A 21,464-nucleotide genomic window follows, 5' to 3' on the forward strand; every position below is an offset into this window, starting at 1 on the left:
TCAGGCGGCGGCTAAGCAAGTTATTCAGTCAGGGCTGGATACCACGGACTCTACTGCAGGAGCCAAGGGGACTTCCGTTGCCACCAGGCGGCATGCGTGGTTACGCACTTACGGATTTTCATCAGACGTCCAGACTACGCTATTAGATCTGCCTTTTGATGGGGCAAAACTATTTGGTTCTAAAGCGGACTCTGCGCTAGAGCGCTTTAAAGAATGTAGGGCCACGGCTAGATCTTTGGGTCTGCAGGCTGCTTCCACCCCATTTCGATCTTTTAGACGGCTGCAAGTGTTTGTTAGAGGGGCTTCCTTTCGCAGGAGGTCACAGCAGCTGGGGCAGCAGTCTTCCAGCCTCCCTTATCGATCGTTCAGGGGGCGGGGTAGAGTCCACACAAAAGGGGCCACCCAACAGCAGCACCCTTCCTCTTCCTCTGGAGGGTTACCTCAAGGAAAGCAGCCCTAGTCCTCTTGCCATTGTCTCTCATACCTCTCCGGTAGGGGGGAGGCTTTCTCTTTTTCTTCCCATATGGGAGTCCATAACAACAGATTCCTGGGTCATCAGTGTGGTAAGAAAAGGTTACGCCCTTCCCTTTCGGGAGATTTCTCCTCCCTTCCCTCCCCGTCCTTCCTTTTGTTCAGAAGATCATCTCCTGTTGTTAGAACAGGAGGTTCTCTCCCTAATATTGAAGGGCGCAGTGGAGTTGGTTCCAGGGCAGGAAGGGGGTCAAGGGTGTTATTCCAGGTACTTTCTGATCCCCAAAAAGGATGGTTGTCTGAGGCCTATTTTGGACCTGAGGATTTTGAATTGGTTCCTCAAACAGGAGAAATTCAAAATGCTTCACACTCCTTCAACGCCTTCGGATCCATCTTCTGGCAGGAGTCGCATTCTTGGACGTCGTGATCCGAACTGAGGCACCAAAGCCAATCGTTGCGTGGATCAGTCACCGACATGCGACCTCCACATTCCCTGCAGGGCTTGAAACCTGACTTCTTTGGAGCCGACATCATTGAAATACACAAAGTATCCCTTCCGCAGAGCTAACGATACAGGTAACAGAAAAGTAACTGTTATCGAAGGCACGGAACAAAGGGAACTGACGTCAGCACGGCGGCGTGGACCTCTTATTGCCACGATGACGTCACACGGAGCCGCGTGGAGTCGGGCAATTGTGACGTCCTCGCCAACGTGCAGAGCTAGAGAGAAGTTTCCGTCGAATGCTACGCATGGGGAGAATTCATTAGGTGAGGAACCCACAGGTAGTTGTATCCATCAGAATTATATTTTCAAGATAAAATCAAGAATTCTAGTTAAGGACATGATGGCAATTTACAACACATATAATCTGTTCTATTCAGGACAATGAGGTCACCTTTTAATTGGCTGATTGACTAACTATTCTAGAGACATATTTTTAGTTTTTGTAATATTTACCACTGTTTAGTGCTCAAATTAGAACACAGTGAGGTTATTCATTCTTATTCATACTGTATTATTTTACCACAATCTTCGGTTACAGCCTTTTCAAAGATGTTTCTCATTTTAAAGTCACCACTTCTAGGTATGACTTGTTTTAAAGATGAAGACACTCCCAGCCACAATGTAAGTCTGCATTTCTAATTCCTCTCCAGTGAAAGAATCGGCAGTTGCTGTCTCTTGGTCAGTGAAGCTATATGTTCTCGAGTTCCTAGAGAGTTTAAATTTGCACTTTATTTGAGGATTTATGATGTTAGGTTTAGCAAAGCTTTTCTTCACGTTTATTGTTCTAGCAAATTTGCCCAGACCTGGCTTCAAGTGTAATAATTCACAGTCAATTGTTGGCAAACAAGCAGTTATTATCTCTTGGTCCAATAAGGCAAGCAATGTAATTTCTTCCTGTTCGTAAAAAATCCTCAATTTAGTTAAGGACACATGATTTTATCTGTAGTAAAGTGTCTACTCACACTTAATTTCCTAATGAATTTGTCTAGGTCTGATTTCAAGACCAATAACTTACAGTCTGTTGAGAGCGGATGTGAGAGATATAAAGAAAATCCTTAGACTTCTACTGGAGTCAGCACACGTTTTGACCGGTTGCAAACTATCGGCTCATTTGGCAGGTCTCTCATTGGTTTCTTCAGCTTGATCTATAGGTTTGCCGAGTCTCCTTCCCTCCTGTGGACTGCTTATCTTTCTGTATTTCTTTTACCTTTGAACCCATTTTGTCCTTCGTCACTAACTTTGCCTTCAGAAACTTTCAGATATAAAAATAGATATTGGGTTCATCCCTGCTCAGATTGTCATACCAAACAGTGAAGTAACTTAGAGGCTAACATACCAAATGTTTTGACATTTGCAAACCATTCGGTGTGCACAATTGAACAATTTGCATGTGTGAAACCCACAGTCGCAATGTACTTAAGGGATGTGGAGAACTGCAAATAGGTCTGAAACTTAAAATGTCCAATTCCCTGCAAGTTGCAAACAAAGGAAGTATGAAAAGGGTGTTCCTGCTGTTCCATGCGACTCACACAGATATAAACCAATGGTTTGTAATTGCTACTGTGGTTAAAAACCTTTGATGCAAATGCAACACCTAGAAATGGGTGGTATCTATTCACAAAATGAAAAATGTTCATGACTGGAAGCTTCAATTTTGTGAATGTAGGCTCCAGGCATTTTTATGTAGGGACCTAATTCCCACTCCCCAGGGGACTCTTCATTTCATGACAATGTTTTGTTTTAAACGCAACCTGTCCTTCTTTAAGGTGCAGGGGCTGCAGTGGCAGAATTTTGGGATGCAAACGCAGTATTGGACATCTGTTGTCTGTCACAGATCTCCATTGCTGCATTCAAAGCCATTCAGAGAAGTAATCCTGTCAAAAAATCTTAGGCAGGATCTAAATTCTACAGATCGACCATTTCAGGCAACCACTGATCGTACCTGCATCGCAGCACAAAGAAAAGATTGGATAGCAATCCAGAGGTGTGCAAAAACATCTTCAGCTTTATGACAAACTATGACACATCAGGGCCTTTCTTCATAAAATTGAGAAGCTTGTTGTTGTCTTCCAGATTTTTTATTCCATCATGGATGTCCTTAATTTCTACCAAATCTCACCTATAATCCAGGGTGCAAAGGAAGGTCCATGTTTGCAATCAGTCATCAGTGAATGTGGAGTACAGCTTGCATGAGTGTGAGATCTTTCAATTGTTACATTTAAACATGTCACCATGCTGCTGCAAAGGGATTATTTCAAAAGCCATTAAATTGCTGATGACACTTTGATACAATTTTAGTGGAATTGTTTAGTGATTAGTTTATCATGGAGAAGGCACATTTGCATCATGATATAGCCACAACATTTGTTCATCTCTTTATCATAAAGGCTAGCAGAAAGAAAGCATCTTACGGCCTTCTTTAGAGTTTGGCAGATTTGATATCCCATTGCAAATGTGGGGGATGTCCGATCTGCCATATTACAAGCGTATTATAGCCTGTAGCGCTTATAATACAGAGGACAGGATATGTCGTACATTTTGACTAAATATCTCACCGCCAAATCCTAAATAAGTCTTCTTTAGATGTTTTGGATTTCTGAATATTTGGCTTTACATTGATTTGGCTAGAAGAGTTACTGCATTTAGACTGTTTAAGGCGGGACAAGTAATTAACCACCTTTACTCAATATAACTGCCTTATTGTGTTTGGAGAATGCTCAGTGTCAGTGATTCCTAACCTGTAGTCCATAGACGCCTGGTGGTCTGCAACACCTACTTGGTGGGCTTAGAAAATTAAATAATATTAGCTGAATGAGAAAGTATACTTCCATAAAAAAGTAAACGTCACTCCAACCATCTGAATAAAATTATAATTTTGAATTTTTTATATTTTTGTTAATTTAAATGTATTTGATATAAAAATGTTTCTGTTGGTTTGTGTCTTGTTTTGAGATTGAAATCATAGAAATTCTACAGTTGAGTGTACCCACCTTCCATTAATGATTCAGTGGGGGCCCATTGAAGTCAAAAGGTTAAGAACCTCTGCATATACAGAGCTCTACTTATATACTGACATAATAATACTGTGAGGTTTAACTAATACTGTAGAAGCAGAAGTCCCATTATGCATATTTTCATATGCATAATATGGGCCTGATTACAACTTTGGTGGAGGGGGTTAATCCATGCCAAATGTGACGGATATCCAGCCCACCGTATTACGAGTTCCATAGGATATAATGGAGTCGTAATACGGCGGGCGGGATACCCAACACATTTGGGACGGATTAACCCCCTCCGCCAAAGTTGTAATCCGGCCCTATGTCTTCTATCCTTGGCTGAAAAAATTATAGTGAGTTACAAACGTTACTCTAAAAATGATCTTGTGATTTAGCAATATTATACTCTGTCACAGCTTTTATTTATCAAAAAACAAGTTCATTTTCAATCAGACTGTAGAAGGCCATGCTTTTAAATGTCAGAAGAGCGTCCCCAGAAGAGACAATGTTCAAAGTATGAAACTTTTTTTATAACAAAGAACACAAATTTATCGAAGAACACAATTGTCATTACACGTGATTTACCATTGAAGTGAATCACTCCCTATTTTAGCCTAAACCCCATTACAGTGTATCTTCACCTTATAGAGAATCAATGATAACTCACTAGTTTTTTTTTCAAATATTTTGTGTCTTAACAGAACCTCTTTGTAAATTGCAACACTTTGTGCAGTCTGATATTTTCCATCAACTACAAAAATATCTTATTTCATTCGATTCTGAAGATGTTAAGTCACAGGACTAGTATTAGACACATCAGAGTGTCTTGCACATCCATGCCTTTCTGGACCTCACAGCCCTAGGATAATCTCACACCAACCTGGAAGCAGTGGCACAAGCATGCACCCCCTTTTTTTTTTGTCCAATGAAACTCCTTACCGTGAAGGGGCCCAGGTAGGCAACAAATCCTGCACAGAGCAGCACATCCCCTGCAATGTTGTTTATCATGAACTCCAGGTTGCGCACTGTCTCCTCCCACCGCACCTTCTCATCCGCCAAACCATTGATCAACTTCATGTTGGGTACAGAAAAAAAGAAAGACAATAGTGATGCCTAAAAGTGCGTACAAAATCCAAACACTAACACACCACTAGAAAAAGAGAGCCCCATAGGGATATGGAGAAGTAAAACCGAGATAAGAGAGAGAAGAATGAGCAGTAGGAAGAAAAAATAATACAAACCTTAGCACCCACATACATGTGAGCAGACAGGCAAAGGCATGATTGATAATAAGACTGAAAGACAGACACATGAACATAGTAATAGAGGCCTGTGCAGCAAGGATGCCACATAGATGAATGAAGAAGAAAATGGCCAGAGCCAAAGAAACATAAACATTACATTAAAGAAGGAATGGGCTATGAAAATCAAAGACAGGCAAAATTGAATACAAGATGCATGAGCAGTCCAGAAAGGGACACCAAAATGATAAACTGGGAATTAAATGTTCCAGAGACATAAACACAGTCAAACATACAGTCAAATTACTGTCTGCGTAGACAAAGAACAACAAACATGCAATGGAACAGGGTGATGAACAGACAGCCACAAATTCACAAAGGAAAAAAAACTATTTTTAAACAACAAACATAGATCCTTAATCCAATAGCAAAAGTATACGTTATCCAACATGGGATATTCCTCATGCTCCTAACCTCATAAATAGGTTATGTAAAGGAATCCTTGGTCGAAGGTCTCTGTGATTCTTACAACATGCTTATATTAAGGAACGGCTGAAAAAATTATACTGGAGTTTTTTCATACCCAAGGAGCCACTCTCCAGTAGGACACTCACTCAAGTTTGGATCTTTCAACTTGAATTAGAGATGTTTTTCGGCTTCACAGTACAGCCTCCCTCCAGAATAGCAAGGGTGGATGTAGAGCTTCAGTTAAATGTGGTTTCTGCTGGGCTTGAGCCCAGAGTGTATCTTTTTGCAGTGGGATGCTACAGTCCCTTCACTATATGACATATAGGTGCCCCCCTTTTTAGGGTCGGGCGTGCAAGGGGTCTAGTCTGCTGTAATCTCTCTGTGGGCTTTTAACCACGCCCACCGCACACCCATCAGTTTAGTTGGTTTGTGGGCTTGCCTTTTAAAATTTGCTTGACTTCATTAGTGAAAGGCATGCATACGTCATTCTGGTACGCCTTCTCTAGTGTTTAGTCCTCCTCGAGCCCACCGACCAACTACTGAAAACATACGAGGCTTCATGTTTTCCACATGGCTTCTGGACTACATTTTCTTTTAATTTCCTATGCAGCGCGATCTCGCTGACCAGTAGTCGAGCGCTTTGCATAACATCAACCCTGTTACACGGATAATTGCATAACTGCCTATAGGTTTGACTGCAAGCGAACTTCTGTTTCCTTTTCTGTCTCTCCTTCGCGCTTCACGCTCATGCTGTGGCGCTTTAAATCGACTTGCTTATGTGAAACTGTTTTACTTTTCATTTTCAATTTATGTGGCAAGAAAAGTCCAGGTAGGACTTTAAAATGCTAATAGCTCTAAGTCAAGCACATGTGAGACCCACTGCATTGCAAATGCTTGTGCTACCTGAGGTATGAGCTGGGACTGGGCTTCCCAATATATTTCCTTCAGGGCTTGGGGATAGTGGATGTTGCCCTGTCTCCTGTCTTGTCTTTAGCTCAGTTATTGTGTGTACCACCCTTCCTGCTGGGTTTGTTGTGGTCTGCGGGGTGCTGTTCTGGTGCTTAGCCTGCCTTTCCCTGACTTTTATACATTGCTGTGAGATTCGTCACTGCACATGGGTTCTCCAACAATTCCTACTCTTCAACCAGAGGAGCTGGGTGTGAACATTTGCTACTGTGTGATTCTTGATGGCCTGGGGGCAGTTGATATCTATATGATTGGTGCCAATGGAGTCTTGCCTTCGCAGGAGGTCGGCTGCCCTTTTTTATCATTAGATGCAGGGTGGGTTTGTGCTGCCCACTTTAATCCATTTTGGGCTTGAGGCTTCTTGATGGAATCCTGCATCATTGCATTATGTTGGCTGTTGTATCCCCAGGCTCCCTACTTGACTTTTGGGGATTTTGTGTAGTGCTCTTATGCTATTTGCTATGCTAGCCCTTCACGGCCCCCTAATGGACCTAGGGAGTAGTGGTGCATTTACTCTGTTTGACCCCTTCCTGGACAAGGAGAAGTCAGACATGGCCAAGTCACAGTGTGCTCCCTCCTGGGCTTGAGGATAGGTTTAACCTTCCCTGGGTGCAACAATGGGGCCCCATAATTGATGGAAGAAAGGGTGTCCTCCTTTGTCCAATGGTGTAGGCTAGTCTTGGAGTTCCCTTGAGCAGCTTGATGAGCTGAGGTTTGTGGGATGTGTTCTTGGTCTCCCTGTCTTGTGGCATTGCATATCCGTGCCTTTCTGCTAGCCTTGTGACCATGTCAAATTGGTTTCAAGGTTTAGCTCCCCTATCAGTGACTCCCCACTGGGCTTGGGGCTAAAGTGGGCCTGCTAAGAGTGGGGTGCAGCAGTCCCCTTCACTGGTGAATACATGTGTGCCCCCTGTCTTGTTGCACGGGTCTGAGCTTGTCTTATGCTTCCTTCTATGTTTTGTGCTGGGCTGGAGTTTACAAGATGTGTGCCCTTTAACCCTATCTCGTGCCAGTTTCTATGCCCCTGCCTCCTTGCTGGGCTTGTTGGAGGCTTTGTGCTTCTGGTTCTGCTGTTTGACATGTCCTGCCTTTTCTCCCTGAGGAACAGAAAAGGATGATGCACAGAGTGCTGAAACTTTTCAAACATTCACCCCCAGGAAGAACAATCTGAGTAACGGTATTACTAACAAGTAATCAAAGCATTACATTCTTCCAGGTTTTCAACCACCAGCAAGACCAATGCTTGTCCCAACCACACTATTCTATCCCCAAAATGACATACCTACAATGGCTGAAAAAACTTTAAGGCAGAAAAAGTTGTCTGAGTTGCCAAGTAAAACCAACACTATCAAACTGTAAGTAACAACGAGAGAGAAGACAAGACTTTATTCAAAACAATAAAAATCTGTGCAAATCCTTTCATGCCACCCACCATTCCTCAGTCCACTGAAAAAAATCAATAAACTTTGCCGCAACAAACTAGTCAGCTTAGGTAACAACATAGATCCAACCAAAAGTACACAACATCCATGTAATCACAGTGAACATGCACCTCAAATGAATTCAACACTCAGCATTTATTTCAAACACAAAGCATTGACAATCTTACCGTCATGCTTCAATGTCTCATAGCAAGGACTGGCAAAAATGACTCTCTTCAAACCCCCATCATCAAGCCCTTCTCCCTTCTAGCCCTCTGTCCTTAACTAAGCATCATCAATACATCCCTCTGAACTGGCAGCTTTCTATACTTCTCCAGATTCCGCCAAATCATCCCCCTTCTATAAAAATCCAACCTAGACCCCAACAATCTCGCCAACTACAGCATTATTGTTGGGAATCAACAAGATAGGGATTGGATAATCCATACACCTAGAATAGGCAGGAGGCAAACACATGCAGCTGAACATCAGGAAGGCAAAACAAGAAGCAGACTGACACTTACCACCAAGAGAAGAGTGAGAAGATTTCTGACTTTAGAGAATAGACTTGATGCCATGAAGGGCAAGCCTACTGCATATCAGTTACAGGTCAGCTGGCCCTTTGAGAAACACAGGTCACACATGAGCTGAGAGTCACATTAGGCAGTAGGTAATATAAAGAGGATCAGACCTCTGACATTGGTGCCTGGTCACATTTAGCTGGGCTGTTGTGGCGTGACCTATTCACTGTAGTTAATTCACAAGCTTTGTGTTCCCTCACCTTTGTTTTGCTTCCCTCCTCAGTCTATTGCATTGTCTACTTTTCCCAGTCTTTCCTGTTTCTCCTTACCTATTTGATGGCTGTTTGTTTTGTGCTGGTTATGTTTGCTACGGTCGCACTGCCGGGACCGGCGGTTTCCCGCCACTTTTGTCCCAGCGGTTGTAATCCCCCAGGGCAGCGCTGCTTGCAGCGCTGCCCAGGGGATTACGAGTCCCCCTCCCGCAAGCCTTTTCATGGCGGTATGAACCGCCATGAAAAGGCTGGCGGAAAGGGGACTCGCGGGCCCCTGGGGGCCGATGCACTTCTCATGCCGCTGGCATGAGCAGTGCAGGGGCCCCCTGCCACGGCTCCATGGAGCTTTTCACTGTCTGCATAGCAGACAGTGAAAAGCGCGACAGGTGCAACTGCACACGTCGCACAGCCGCAACACCGCCGGCTCCATTTGGAGCCGGCTCCCGTGTTGCGGCTGAGATCCCCGCTGGGCCGGCAGGCGGAAACCAGGCTTCCGCCCGCCGGCCCAGCGGGGATCTCAAAATAGACCCTGCAGGAGTGCGGCTGCATTGGCGGCCGCCCGGCGGTTTCAACTATGGGCGGGCGGCAAAGTTTAAATGAGGGCCTATGTCTTTAAGAGATCGCTGGTAGGTTAATCCATATTCTTTAATATGTATTAACCTCCTTGACATTTTGTGTATGATGAATCCCACTTGTCTACCACGTAGAACACCTTTTACCAGATAAGTCAAAGTGACAGCCTATCTTGAGCTGACAATTGACATTATCCTGTACAAGTCACTGACAAAGTGTGATCCCCCCCCTTCCCTTATTTTGTTCACTCCTTTCCCCTGGTGCCTGCATTAGAGACCGTTATGGTCCTGGGTCAAGATTACATCAGAGTTGCTTGGCGATTAGCTCAAAGTACAGCAATGGTCTTGACACTCATAGCCCACCCCACATTCTTTGAACAGGTCTTTGAAAGAGCAGTAGCATTTCAACTAGAAAATCACATATAATACCACAACCTAATGCAGATTTCTCATTTGGGATTCTGTCATCAGTACATTACAGATCCCACAACCTTGCTTGCCACAAACAACATTATTGAGAATTATGGATAAATGTTGCCCCTGCCTCTCGGTCCTCCCCATCCTGTTGGCAGCCTTTGACTCCAAATTTGATGCAATATCCTATCTCGCCGCATGCCATATGAAACACACTGTTCTGAAATGATTGCCCTCAAAGCTGGCATAGACAACAGTATGCCTAAATGGAGTCCTTTTCAGATACTTACAGTCAGAATTTGGCTCCACAAGGCTCCATCCTTACACCACTGATATCCAGTTTATATATGGAGCCCTGTGGGGTGCTCCTGGCAAATAAATATGTTGTTCTTCACCTGTGTGTGTATGAGACACAATTATATATCTCTGCCTGCATGTCGCTCCCTGGGAGATTCTTCAGAGAGTTGAATGGCTTTCTTCTGGAACTGATCTGGAGTGGAGGTAGAAGAAGGGTGGGGTCTCCATACTTCAACGACTTCTACTCGAGGGCAGACTTGGCGCCCCTAATTCCCTAATTAAAAAAAATTTTTTGCAGCAGTACAGCTGTAGGAGCCCATGTAATAGGTGAGCACAAACCCAAGCTTCTTTGGGGGATTCAGATATATATATATATATATATATATATATATATATATATATATATATATATATATTTTTATATTTGTCGGAACACAAAACGAGCCCCTGTCAGGACACACATCAGATGACGGTGGCTCGCCTTATTCTCTACTCATTCCAACATGGCAACTACCGAGGCTCCGAGAGACCCAGATGTTTGATGTGGAGCCCTGCAGGGGGCTGAAATTACTCTCCTGGTGAATCTATTTGACAAGGGAGCTTTTCTGTCCTTTCAGGACATTATGGACACCCATAATGTGGCAGCGCAGCACAGCACTTCTTGTTGTACCATGCAATACAATATGTGACTGGTGACCAGGCAGAGATGAACCGCCTCAATCACCAACACTGCTTGCACTACTGTCCCGTGGTTGCACGCAATGCGCTATCTCTGTCCTGTACGTTGCCTTAAGTGCGGGTCAGACAAGTGCGACCGATAAAGCCTGGACCAGATGTACTGATGACTTATCACAATCGCCGACAGATACCCACTGGGTCTGAGCTTTTCGACAGGTTAAGGAAGTATCCCGTAACCCAAGTTTTTGTTATACTCAATTTATTTACTTACATCAAGCATACTTTCCACTGTAATGCATACAGCACTTGTTTCCGTACAGCATCCTCAGAGTGCCACAAATGAAAAACACCTGCAGCTAGATTTAATCAAATGGTTTGAGAGTGCTTGGTGATACAGAGAGTTTGAACACAGAGCACAGATAAAGTGACCGCAGTTGCAGATCACTAGGTCACACCCTCGCCCAAGTCATGTCTACTTGGAATCAGATTCAAAGCTTAAGGGGAGAAGCATTTACACAGGTTTATTGACCTCGTCTTTGTCCTATTAAAACAACACATTGCAACATCATGGCAGGCCACAGCAGCTTCGGGCACCCACTGCTGGCTATCCATTCTGCTGAAATGGTCACACACTGAAGCTACGGTAGTTGCGAAGTTACACACAAGAGGGGGTGAGGCACCAGGAGTAGGGTGCTGGGAGATTTACGTCAGAAATCTGGAGGCAAAAAATGATACCCATTCGCCTTGAGCGAGAAGTGGGTCTAAAATTAGGAGTTCCTATGCCATAATTGATTCATCGTAGAGCCTCACACCATGAGATCCATGTTATGCTCCCCATCCTCAAGGCTTGACTGTCCAAGAATAAAGCTTGGGACTTTCAGTTGGGTGTCTGGAGGAATGGGACCCCATAGGAGGCCTTCAGGGGCAAAACAAGTTTACCATGCAAAACGGCAGCAACGGCAGCCAAAGCTGGACGGCCAGTTGTCCCAACATCTGTGAAACTCACATACTAGGGGAGGTGAGTTGAGTGGGGGGACACCATCTTCAAAAGGGTGTGATTGATTGATTATATATGCTACCCTGTTCACTCTTGATTTAATAACACTGCCGGTTGACTATATATCCTACAGGTGTCTTGTTGTGCTCTTGAGAGACACAACCTCTTTCCTTCTTATGTAGAATTCACTATTTATGTTGTTATCTCTGCTTATGTTTCTGATTTTATATTTCTTCTGACCACAGTGCTCGGAATGTTGCTTCATGCGGACAACGCTATACTATTATCATCCATCAAAATTAATGTCATTGCCTTGTTGTATTTAAAGTAAATATATATATATATATATATATATATATATATATATATATATATATATATATCTTCATGTGATCAAGTGATTGATATCTGCAGCCTGCCAACAATCCATCAGAAAGTAAATTCACCTTCCTAAACGTATCAAAAATGCCACCTTCATGCCATGCAGCTTCATGGTGTGTCTCTTTCCTTTGCATCTATAACCAAAATCATTGAGTTCGATATTGATCCCTGCTTTCCTGTAAAAAGTCAGAAAAAATAACTTCCTGTTAACCTGTCATCCTATCACCCTCCTAAACAGATTAATAGCCTTTTTTAATAGTTAGGGGTAGATCCCCCACCCGTCCGCCAGCAGCAGTAGCTGCCAAACGTTTGGTATAAAATGATAATAAACTTAGTCTATTACGGTTTTATAGTAAAAAGGGTGGGGCCATGGGACTGTGACGAGCATGAAGGGAGAGTGCAAATGTATGTTTGTCTGGCTGTCTCCAGCTGGCCAAACACACATGCGTACTAGGCTCTCACCAACCTGGCAACGCAGGCACTGTGTTGCCGGGTTGGAGACAGCAGGCAGAGACTTTTACTGTGCCTCGGAGCGCCCTGGCTGGGGACTCCATCCAATTATAATGCTGAATCTATAAATGATATAACGCTAGAGGTGAGCAGGAATACAGTGGAAAATCCCACTAAAGACAATTATATTTGCCTGAAGTGATGCAGAATGCAAACCGCAACTGAAAATACCTTTGTTATTTGGCACCACGTTTTTTGTTTCCTCTACTGCAGCAAAGGAATATATCTGCATTGTGACTGTCTATGGAAGACTGGTGGCAAAACATGTGTATCTCACATCTGTAGTGTTCAAGCTCTATCTAAGCTCACTGATGGAAGCATGGGGCCATCTCCCCTCTCACCTTGTCAGCACGTGACAGCTTTTGTTGAACCTGATCACAGTTCTTCTCCAGCTCTTCTTTCTTGGACAAGCAATCCTTGTATTTTGCTTCCAGTGTAGTAATACCTGCCTCCACTTCACTAAGTTGTGCCTTTGCCTTCTCTAGGACCTTCGTAGTGATATCAAGATCCTCCTGTGCTTCCCGCAGGGCTTGCTGCAAGAAAAAGGGAAACAGAAGTGTCAGTAACCTTAAATTCATTAGACCTGCACACTTGAATGGAGAGCCTACAGATTCACAAATGTTCCTGAAATGATCATCATCACTTCAGAACAGTAATCGTGTTAACAAATGAACGCAAATAAACAATGAAAGTGAATCTAACAAATTTTGACCAGTGCATAAATAAGCTCAGTGACTTCAACTACAACCAATTCTGGTAGCAAAACATACCAGAGAAACAAATAAAGACTTAAGTGAAGGCAGTATGAAGACGGGCTACCGAGTTGGTACACAAAATGGTGCATTTATTAAACTAAAAATAAATCCCCTGAGGAGAGGCTCATTAATTTAAACGTGTATCCCTTGGAAGAATGAAGCACTCAATAGATATGGGAGTCATATTTATTTTCTTACATCCAAAAGGGTAATCATTTCTAAGCAGCACCAATCTGCTAGAACTGTAGGTTGTGATACGAAACTGGAGAAGCGAAGACTCCGAAACTTACTAAATTCAAGGAATTGTGCAAATCTTTTCTATTATAATAATTACATTATTTGCAAACCCGTGATGCTTGTGGTTGAAATACAGTGGCAGATTCTATAAATAGCCAAATCATGTCTGATGAACATTAAATTAGATCTGAACTCGTACTCCACTGGGAATAGAAATTGGGGAGGATCTAGCATCTTCTTGTTTATCCATATTGTAGCACTTTCTGAGCACTTGGCTGCTATACTCTTTGCAGTTTAAGAATGTATTTTTAAGAGTAGCAACTTTCTCACCTACTTATGTACAAGCAACATGCAGGTTTGTAGGCATCAGCAACATAACAAAAAACAACACCAGGTTCTAGAAAACATCATCTCCGTACTTAAATCGCAGTAGGCTAGGAATTTTCTGTAACTGAATGAAAGCAAAATGTAACCACTGCTCATCCACGCCAAAGTACCACATACCTTCTTTACATCTAAACTTCACCCCATGCCCAAACACTGAATCAGCCCTGGCACCATGGTCAGACTCATTAAAGCAATAAGCAAGTTCAAATGAGTACCTTCGAAATTCCAAGGTATTATCTATTTCCTGTTCCAGAAGGCAGCTCAGCAGACGTAGAAAAAAAGCATCTATTGCATTTCTCTCCACCTTTGCCTGCCAAAGCACACATCTAACATCTAATTGATCACCCCAACAATACTGCAACCTAGAAAGAAATGTCAGCACTTTACTGACAAAGTTATGATAATGGATCATATTGATGGTTGCAACAATAAGGAGAAGGTTTTGTGCGTAGTGCACAACTGAGAGAAGAAAATACATGGGTAGTTTTCCAGCAACCACACCATGATGGAATAGGGCGACTGCAGGATTATTCACATCTCCGTGAATGAGATATGTTACTGAACCAAGGTCTTTGCTCCCCTCATACACTAGCCTCCTTACAATATCTTCTAACATACTGCCTTTGCACAATACCCACACAGTTTTCTTACTAGCAACAGGGTCCAATATAGTAACTTGTTTATGATAACAACCTTTGCTTTTACAGTTTTAAATATACATGATGACTTCTACTTTACTTTTTCTGATGCTTTTGAGTTGGAGGTACTCTTGTGAATCACCTGCTCACATTATAATACTTAAATTCAGTACGCTGATTTTTTAAAAGTCTGCATAAAAGCATTTTCTCCATAACATATTCTGCACCATAATACGTCTGAGTAGCAGGAAAGAGGGGCAAAGGTATTTCTAAATCTAAAAACAGATGAAGATTCTTTATGCAGAAATCATGAATAATCCACGTTTCTACTTTCAAAGTTATCAAATTCAAGGTGTGAGGTGTTTACACACAACACGTGTAACTGTAATTGTGCAATTGTAATGGTCAGCGAGAACGTCACCGAACTTGATGGCTATTGCAGAAGCTAGGGAAGGCAGCTTTTTCTCCCTTTAGGGGAGTATTCACTTAACCTGCCTTTACTTTTCAGACTCAAATAGAGAAGGGGGACTGGCTGGTACCACTTGAATGGCAATCAATGAATTGGCCATGACCACACCCTTCTTGTACTGAGCAGGCCATCATCCATAGTCAATGACTTTATGTGGGATTCTGGACTTGAGCAACAATGGCACCCACATGGCCAGTCCAGTGTTCATGGTTCTGGTAGGTGTGTCAATGAGGTCCTGGGGCATCAGCAGTTTGTTCCCTGCATCTCCTTTGCTTGGTTATCCATGAACCAGCATTCTATAAGACACAGTCCAGGAGCAAAGAGATATAGCAGTTGGATATTTTTTTATATTGTGTTAGCCCTTACGTAGTTGTCACATCCTTGGATATCCGTTGGATACCTAGGCACCTTTTGGACTGTCTGGTTTAAAAGGATACTGAATGTAGTTTCTCCCACACAGAAGGTACTGGGTGAGGTGAGTGAGAGCAGGAGAAATGCTTTAAGCATGATGCTGTGGCCTCATTGAGCTTAAGCATGAAGCATCGCAGAGCATGAGAATTCACAAGGAGACATCACTATGTGGATCAGTGGGTCCACTGGTATAATACTGTATAGGTTTGTGCAGAGGTGACAAAGGGTCACGTCCTGGATGCACAGTTAAAAAATACAAAGCAAACTAAATGGAATGCACTCAGAAGAGACATACATCCAGATATTAGTTGTGCAGTTTGGCAACCAAAGAAGTCTAGAGTCAGTGGAAGTCCTACGTGGCTATAATAGCAATGGGCTTGGCATGTCAGGTGTAGAGACCACCAAACATGTAAAATATCTTCCAATGAGCATTGCATATGTGGGTTGCTTTGCCTTTCACTAATTTGGGAGATTCTTGAACAGAAAGAATGGTCATTTCCTTGGGGGTCTGCTACTTAATGTTGAATACCTTTCAGATTGTAAGTTGAGAGCAAGGCTTTATTTTAAATCTCCAGCATCTGCTTGAGTACCTGGAGGTATGTGGCCAGGTCTTAGTGGGTTATTAGTGCCACTCTGGACAGCAACTCTATAGCTATGGCCACAACCGCATGATAGCATCCAACTGGATGAAGGTCCCTGTAGTCACCAGTACCCTCCTCGTGGAGGAAATATCCAGCATGGCAAAGGTGGGCTAGGAAGCTTGGTGAGTGTATCCATAGAGACATCATTGACACCTTAAGGGATAGGAGCTGTAGCTGGGACTGCATTTGACAATGTCAGCTGAGTCAGGAAGCCTGGTACCATGCAAAGATATTTTCATTTCAGCAGAAGCACCCAAGACTGTGGGAACTGCAGAAGGAATATCTGGAGAAGCACTAGATGGGGGTTGCATCAGGATTTGGGGCTGTTCAGAGGCAGTTGTCTTTTTAGATCTTCAACTCGTGCTCAAAGCATCCAGAAAGTGACTGAAGAATGAACACAGGAGAGAATAGAGACAAATCCTGAAGCCTGATCCATAGGAGAGTTGGAACTATTTGACCACTTCTCCAGCTGCAACTTGTCTGATTAATTCTGCCTGTCTGCCATGGAGTCTACAGCCCTTTAGGGAATGACAGCCATGAGGGAATCTTCTGAGCAATGAGTTTGGAAGAGAGAAACACCACTATCTGGGAAGACTGCTGCTAGCTTACATGCTTTGCTGGAGAAACTAGGAAAAACCGCTGCTCTTGAAGGACGTGCACATTATCACATACGTGTTTATGTGGTGAGTCTCCACTGTCAGGATGCCATCACAGAAGCACCTGAATGGTTGAATTTCAGAGGAAGCTAACTCATTGGCATCTCAGTGCTTCCTGTACTTTTGTATTATTTTGATGCCTCTTGAAGTTCAGAATGCACTCTGGGTAAGTCTGAGCAATAGGGAGATCTGCACCTGTGCCACCAGACATACGCTGGAGTCCAGCTCAACCACAGGGGCAGACGAACAGTCAGGAGTGGAATCTACCCCACCAGACAGGGGCAGTGAAAGAGATCATTCAAGATCCCACAGGAGGAGATGGTCTTGACCGTCCTGACCAAGCGTCTGGAGTCACTGGATTAGATGCAAACTTTCCCCGACATAAGCACCAAGACAGAGTGCAACCTTTTGGTGGAATGGCCTGTGGCATCACAATTAGAAGGAGAGATTGGCTCAAACCTTTGGATGTAATGATGGCTCTACACTCCAATGTGTAGGTTGACTAAGCTCGACTCAATTGTGCAGTGGAGCCTCCAGAGTAGGGGGATTGATTCTAAAGAATCCTCTCCTACAAGGAGCTTCACACCCTCCAACTGTACCGTGACAATAGGGTATGACTGGAAAAACTCATCAAGTACAAGAGGTAGGTGGCATTTAAGCTGCATAGTTTCACCCTCCTCAGGGTTAATCACAATACTTGCCCAGAACCAGTGAGGGTAACCTGCACTAAGGAAACAAAGAGTGCTCTGTACTGCACTTGATGGCCAACACTCTGTACTTATTCTTCTTCCTGGTAATGAGAAGCAAAGTCGGCACAGGAATTGGTGCATCCTTACTTTGCATGCAAGCCATGGGGTTACTGCAGGACATTTTATCAACGTTAGCACACAAAGCAAAGATGAATAGCTATTCCCCTGGTATATGACTAAAAGTTTATATAGGGTAGCTTCTGAAATTAGCTAATGGTGCAAGGCTTAAAACAGGAGCCCCTGGGAAAAAGAGACCCATAATCTGAAGGGGGAGGAGATAAAGGTAAAACAGCAAAAAACATACCCAAAACGCCTTAAGGATAAGTACTAGTCCTTTGTACAGCAATTAGTTGAATGTGAGATTAGCAAGCTCTGATTTACACTGATAGGCAAAATAAGCAACAGGTGAGACTGTGCATATTTTCAAGGATGGGGGCATGCCGTTTAGGTCACATGCACCTGTACATGTTGCCAGTACATAATGCTGTGCATTTAAACAGCAGTCTGCATTCTCACCTCAAGGTGGTAAGGTAACTCACAGGTTCAGAAAAGAAAAGAGACAGGATGTAAGGGAAACAATTATATGTCCTATATACTTAAAGAACAAGTTACCTTCAGTAACGCATTATCTGGTAGATACTCTATTTAGATGTAGATTCCTTACCTTTGATTTTCCCCAGGCATCAGGCTGGATGTGGAAGCTTTTGCTGAGCAACACCCCTTGCGCGCGCTGTCGGGTGGCTCCATTCGGCTCCACGTGGCACCGTTGGTGCCGAATATGACATCGAGGTCACCTAGATAGATGCCATCCAGGCGCACAGGCGTCAGTTACTTTTATCATAACTTTCCACTCCAGAACCGCAAAGCCATGACAAGAACTGTTGCAATGTGTGTCACAACTAGGGCCCTGAAAAAGGGATCACCCTAACCCAAGGAACATGTCCTCAGAGAGGGGATGCATGGGTGGGTGTAAGGAATCTGCACCTAGAGTCTATACCAGATAATGCATTTCCGAAGGTAAGTAACTTGTAAGTAACTTGTTCATCTGATAGAGACTTCTGCTGCAGATTCCTTACCTTTGATTAGCTTCCCAAGCCATATCCTCCTGGTGGTGGGCTGTGGAGAATGTTTCAGACTAAAACACTCCTCAGGACCGAACAGGCAAAATGTCCATCCCTTCAGATGTGACTGTCCAGGCAGTAGCGTTTGGCAAACATGTGCAGTGATGCCTAAGTTGCTGCCTAGCAGATGTCCAGCACTTAGCCTGCTAAGGCTGCTTCTTAGCCAGGGTGTAGCAGATCTGAATCAACTCAGCATGAAATGGTCCGCTTCTGTACTGCCCATCCCTTCTTTGCTCCCACATACCCCACAAAGGGTTCGATGTTCACCCGGGACTCTTTTTTGCGGTCAAGGTAGAACGACAACACTCTTTTTGGATCCAGCTGGTGGAGTCACTCCTCTTCCTTAGAGGGATGTGATAGAGCAAACAAGGTGGGCAAGGTGACAGTTTAACCCAGATGAAATAGGGTCACCATCTTAAAAAGAAAAGAGGTATGGGTGCCTAGCACAACCTTTTCTGGAAACACAGTGAGCTATGGCGGCATAGGTGATAATGCATGTATCTCACTCACCCTCCAGACAAATGTTATTGCCACTAAGAAGACTGTCTTGATGGTGAGCAGCCAGATGCAGCAATTGTGCAAAGGATTGAAAAAGCGCACATGAGGTATGTGAGAACTAGATTGAGATCCCACTGAGGCATGACAAAGGGTGTGGGGAGAAACATATTTACAAGCCCTTTAAGAAACCTATTTACAATAAGGGACTTGAAAAAAGGGGTTAATCAAGCAGCCACAGAAAGGCTGTTAGAGCAGAGAGATAGCTCTTCGGTGTTCCCAGAGAGGAACTGTGTCGGGCAAGAGAAATGGAGATGCCACACATGATCCGCTAGGCATCGACAGCTGAGTTTGTCCACCCTGGCATTCAGTGATCCTGCCAGATGTTGAAACACCAGGGTTATGCCCTGCTGTTCCAGCCAGGTCCAAAGACGCAAGGCTTCTTGACAAAGAGTCCATGACTCCACCCCACCCCGCTTACTGCAGTACCACATGGCGGTGTTGTTGTTCATGAAAACCTGCACTATCTTGACAGAGGGAAGAAATGTCTTGAATGCTAGTCGGATCGCCATGAGCTCTAACATGTTTTTGTGGAGTCTGGATTCCGCTAGAGACCAGAGTCCTCTGATCTACACCTCTCCCAGATGGCCGCTCCATCCCAGAAGAGACACGTCTGTCACTACTGTGAGGTCTGGTTGGGGAACTGAGTGGAGTCTGGCTCTAACCCAATCGCAGTTTGTTAACCACCACTACAGTTCCTTTGCAGTTCCCTCTGAGATCTGGACCATGTCAGAGAGATTTCCCTGATGCTGCGCCCACTGGAACTTCAGGTCCCACTGCAGAGCCTGCATATGCCATGCTTTACCAGCAGGATGCAGGACGCCATGAGGCCCAGCAGCCTCAGAGTCAGTCTCACCAAAACCCAGGGTAGAGGCTGAAACATTGGTATCATAGCCTGAATATCCTGGACTCGCTGCTCGGGAGGGTACTCTTGAAACCGCACCTTGTCCAGAACAGCTCCTATGAAAGAGAGCTTCTGAGTGGGAGTCAGGTGTGACCTCGGCACATTTATAGTGAACCCCAGAAAATACAGGAGGTTCGCCGTAGTCTAGAGGCGGGAGACGATAGCCTGGGCCCAGCCTGCCTTCAACAGCCAGTCATCTAGGTAGGGGAAGACTGAAACCCTGACCTGCACAGATGAGCTGCAACTGCCGCCATCACTTGTGTGAGCCCCCAAAGGGCGCTGGTATGGCCAAATGGCAGTACTGTAAACTGAAAGTGTTTGTTGCCTACCTTGAACCACAGGTAACGCCTGTGGGCCGGCAGGATGGAAATATAAAAATATGCATCCTGCAAGTCCAGCGCTACCAACCAGTCTTCTAGGTCTAGGGCAGACAAGACCTGAGCCAGCGTGGGCATCTTGAACTTCTCCCCTTGTTCTTTTAGGGTATCAGAAAGTAGTGGGAATAACAACCATTCCCTACTTCTGATATCTTGGCCAAGATTGCTATAACTTCCTCTTGGAGCATTGACAAATGATCCTCCACCAGCCATTCAAATATTGGTGGAGTAGGAGGAGGAAAGTATTGTAAAGGCAGGGCATAGCCCTTCCTGATGATCTGCAGTACCCATGCATCTGATGTTATAGACTACCAGTGGAGGAGATGATGGTGTATTCTCCCTCCAACTGGGCAATCATGGTCCTTCAGATCCAAACTAGGAAGGCTTTGAGGCTGCTCAGGCAATGATCTGGCACCTGTGGGCGTGGTTGCCACCAGAATCGGTGGTGTGTGTAATGCCGTTCTGACTCTGGATCATTGGTTATAAGAATGGGGCTGGCACTTCCAGTGGGCGCCAGCAGTGCGAGGAGCATCGGCGTTGTGACCAGCACCGGAGAGTTTAAACCCCACCTTGCTCAAAGACATCTCGACACATGACGAAAAAACTCAACAAAAAGTAAAAAAAAAGGCCTGTCCAAAAGTGACAGAGGGGTAGTTCTCTCTGGATCTGCACTAACTTGCGCAGAAAAAAAAGAACTGGGTGATGCCTATGTAAGTGACTGCAACAACACATCTTGCGTCAATGATGCCAAGCGGATCCGAATGGAGCCACCCAACAGCACGTGCTCAGCAAAAGTTTCCTGATCCATCCTGACACCTGGGAAAATGAAAGGTAAGGAATCTGCAGCTAGA

General features: G+C 44.2%; 1 protein-coding gene across 1 annotated transcript in view; it reads right to left on the minus strand.

Moving 5' to 3' along the window:
• DNAH1 (dynein axonemal heavy chain 1) overlaps positions 1-21,464 on the minus strand; it is an 827,745-nt gene that overhangs the window by 150,145 nt on the left and 656,136 nt on the right. The window contains exons 58-59 of the mRNA XM_069206595.1: positions 13,055-13,246; positions 4,915-5,046 (exon numbers count right to left, since the gene is read on the minus strand). Coding sequence (XP_069062696.1) covers positions 4,915-5,046; positions 13,055-13,246 — 324 coding nt within the window. The remainder of the gene's footprint in view (positions 1-4,914; positions 5,047-13,054; positions 13,247-21,464) is intronic.

The sequence above is a fragment of the Pleurodeles waltl genome, chromosome 9, assembly GCF_031143425.1.
Source record: "Pleurodeles waltl isolate 20211129_DDA chromosome 9, aPleWal1.hap1.20221129, whole genome shotgun sequence".
NCBI classification, from domain to species: domain Eukaryota; kingdom Metazoa; phylum Chordata; class Amphibia; order Caudata; family Salamandridae; genus Pleurodeles; species Pleurodeles waltl.